Raw genomic sequence first — 3,613 nt, 5'->3', positions numbered from 1 at the left:
CCATAGACCTCCATTATTTGAATGTCAGCAGACAGCAAGAAGCCTCCCAGATCTCCAGATGCATTTGAGATATCAAAAAAGTACTCCAGGGTGTTGTTCAGCATGGGGGTGAGTAGAAAATGAAGGCTAATCATGTTTTGGGTGTACTATTCCTTTAAGTGCCAAAATATGAAGAGATTATAGGGGCAAGAATAGGTGCACAGCATTAACCACGTATGACAAGTTTAAAAATTTAGCACAGAAGTGACAGTCACTATGTGAAGAAGGGCGTCTGGAGCACTTTTGTTGTCTCTTCTCAAATTTCTTAGTTTATGACTATCGAGGCACCGCCGCTATTTGTGTTTCCTGCATCTGGGGAACAAACCTTGGTGTCCTGTGTTTGAAAGCCGGGGCAGAGGGAGTTGTTGTAGTAGTAGTTCTAAAAGAGAGCGGGAGAAGGAGGTGTGCCACAGCAACCCAGAACAGCAACACATCCATCACTGTCCAGGCTGCATGCAGTCAAGCTGCCCAGGGATGGCTGGGAAGAATTCACAGCTGATAATGGATCTCTACCAGCAGCAGAGCTACCAGGAGCAAAGGTCCCCATTTATACCCTTGTTGCCAAATCAGCTATCAATCAAACAAGCCAAGGCCGTGGGGAGCCACGGTCAGGTGACACTTCTTCAGTGACTGATCACCCTGTTCAGAGCCAACAAAGATATCTACGTCTCAAACCCCCAACTCACAACATCAAGGCCTGTTGCGGTTGACGGAAAACCATATCACAAACTCTTTCGTCATGTGTCATTAGTGATCATGGAGACAACCCAAATATCGACCAGCTTCCTTGACATGCACATTCAAACACAGACTTATTGACAGTTCAGTGCTAAATAATTACATGCCGCAGATTTGGCTGTTGGTTTTGTGAATGGATGACAGCCTCAGTGTAACAGATCGATTCATTTTTTAAGAAAAGTCTTTTAATTTATAACTTTGATAAATTCTAATCTGGATGTCTCAAGATCAGTTTCATAATGACAACAAGATTCTTGATACATTACATTTTATTCACAAGTGATTGACAGAATCTGCCAATTTCATGATTCCATTGAATCGACTGGTATTTCTTATCAGACAGCATTTTATCAGCTGGCATCACAGGACCAACTGTTTCGGATTGCAGTGTATTATTACAAGGTTAAGGAAAATGTTATTATATTTAACAAATATGGTATTTGATCAAAATATGACCATATGATAATAATATTCTGATTTAAAATAATCCAAGATAAATGGATGCTGAATTTGATTTGTTATATCATATAATTTGTTTAGAGATAACGTCTGTTATAATTTAGTTTTATAAACATATAAACTCAACTCAGTTTCATTCTGCAGTTTTATACAGTATATAAAGATGGGTGTTGCAGAATCATCATTGTTTAATTTTTGTTATTTTGAAAGAAATGCTCAAAATGAGGCAAATAACAGAAATAAACAAAGACTTTTATTTATTATTTAGTTTATCTTTTTGAATAAGTTATTATATTGCTTTATGGATGCATGAATGAATGAATGAACGAATGAATGAATGAATGAATGAATGAATGAATGAATGAATGAATTAATGAATGAACATTTTTATTTCTAAAGAATGAAGTTAAAAAGGGAAAATATATAACAAAAAAGTTCTAAAAACCCAAAAGAAGAAGAAAAAAGAACAATACTGTTTCATAATCAAGTCATAATAGTTCCAAAAAGTATAAATCCACCTTTCATGTCATCCATCCATCTATCTATCTATCTATCTATCTATCTATCTATCTATCTATCTATCTATCTATCTATCTATCTATCTATCTATCTATCTATCTATACATACATTTTAAAATGTTGAGGTGCGTGGAGTATGAAAAAAATTTACTTAAGTAAAAAACAAAATATAAATATACAAATACAACTACAATAAAAACATTGCTTGTAATGAGCACTCATCAAAATACATTTTTGGAGTTATAACACTCACAAAATCAATAGTAGCAGTATGTGAAAATAGGTTAAATTACAGTTTACTGCATACAGTATAATAAGTTTGTGTTTTGTGTATTTTTGATCTCATAAACACAGTTTTGGTTTAGAGAAATAACCAAACATTGTAAATAATACAAACATTTCTTCAAATCATGTAACATTTTAAACTAATGGACTGAATTTATTTAGTGCTTCTCTAATCACAACGACCAATTAATAATCTATAACTAGATCTGCATTCAGCCAATACTGGTAAAAACCTTCATAGATCCATAAAAAGAAACATAGATCGCAAGGAAACTTGGTGGTGCCTTGCTCATGGGCACATCAACATTCGATAGAAGGATGCAGGAATCAGAAACAGAAGTTTTGGATGTTAACACAGCTACTCTACACACTAAGACAGTCATAAAATGTTGGATTCTTCTTTAAAGGGTCAAAATGGTACCTTAAAAATAATGAAAAACTTCTCAGATCTAACCTTTTTTTTAGGAAAAGAAACTTTCTCATTATACTGTATATAAATTAGTTTGCATTGATCAGAAACCTTCACCATAAAGCCAATGCTTAGATTTATTCTTTTGCATGCTATGACGTATATTTTCTTCAGTTCTAAAATAAATTAACATTTAAATCTTTTGATGACATTGTCAGAAAAATGCAAAAAGTCCACAAGTTATCAAAACAAACGTCATACCTGGTGAAACAGTTTTGATTCGGACAGGATGGGGGCACGAGTTTAGGACTCCTCGGACATCACCTAAAGTCATCCCCAATACAGGTGTTCCCCCGATCTCTAGGATGACATCTCCAGCTGTGATGCCGCCGCCCGGAGCCGATGTGACAAAAGGAAACTCTCCATAATCTGCTCCGCCACCTATCGCGACCCCCACCTCTCCTGATTCCCCAAGCAGAGGGACGAAGGTGTCCTGCACATTGGACCGCCAGTGCAGCTTCTTCACCGCTGTCTTAGACATGGCAAATGAGCTGGAGAGGAAAAAGAAAACAGGTTAGCAGAACGTGTCAGACCGTCGATTACGTAACAAGGAAAGGAAAAGAAGTTGTGATGTCAGCACTTTCAGCTGTGGGAGTTGGACCATTTCACATCAAAAGGTGCAAAAGTCATGGATAATTCCACCGTCTGATGTGTTCTAGCTAAATGGGTGGCAACTTGAAATTCAGGAATAACATCACATGGAAACTGCACCTTTGTTTTATGCAAACATATAACGGCCTCAAGAACATGCAACGCCGCCACCAGAATCAGATCCTCATGTTCACAGTGTCAGCTGTAGGCTGACGTTATGTTTACATGTAAACACAGTAGGAGCCGGTGCACATTCCAGCGTATTTACAAATCTACGCACACACATTTCCACCGGCAGACTAAGATATTTCACACACTAATATCATTCAAATTGCTAAAAAAAATGTTGCACAAAAATGTAGACGCATAAAAAAATTAAGTAAATCATAAAATGAAAATAAAACAATGAGATTTGTAAAAGAAAAAGATGCCCTGAGAAGTAAGCAGGAGGCTAAAGTTGCCTACAAATTATAATTATTTTCTGATTGGAGAGACACGCCTTAAACAAGTAGC

General features: G+C 36.4%; 1 protein-coding gene across 3 annotated transcripts in view; it reads right to left on the bottom strand.

Annotated features, from left to right (window-relative positions):
• LOC107095940 (membrane-associated guanylate kinase, WW and PDZ domain-containing protein 3-like) overlaps positions 1-3,613 on the bottom strand; it is an 83,743-nt gene that overhangs the window by 47,991 nt on the left and 32,139 nt on the right. For all 3 annotated transcript variants that reach the window (XM_015392331.1, XM_015392329.1, XM_015392330.1), the window contains one exon: positions 2,711-3,000. In XM_015392331.1, the coding sequence (XP_015247817.1) occupies positions 2,711-2,990 (280 nt within the window). In that variant the 5' untranslated portion in view covers positions 2,991-3,000. The remainder of the gene's footprint in view (positions 1-2,710; positions 3,001-3,613) is intronic.

Source organism: Cyprinodon variegatus, unplaced genomic scaffold (genome assembly GCF_000732505.1).
Source record: "Cyprinodon variegatus isolate N-32 unplaced genomic scaffold, C_variegatus-1.0 Scaffold587, whole genome shotgun sequence".
Taxonomy (NCBI): domain Eukaryota; kingdom Metazoa; phylum Chordata; class Actinopteri; order Cyprinodontiformes; family Cyprinodontidae; genus Cyprinodon; species Cyprinodon variegatus.
The sequence above is the reverse complement of the archived record's forward strand: the minus strand, read 5'-3'. Positions and strand labels throughout refer to the sequence as shown.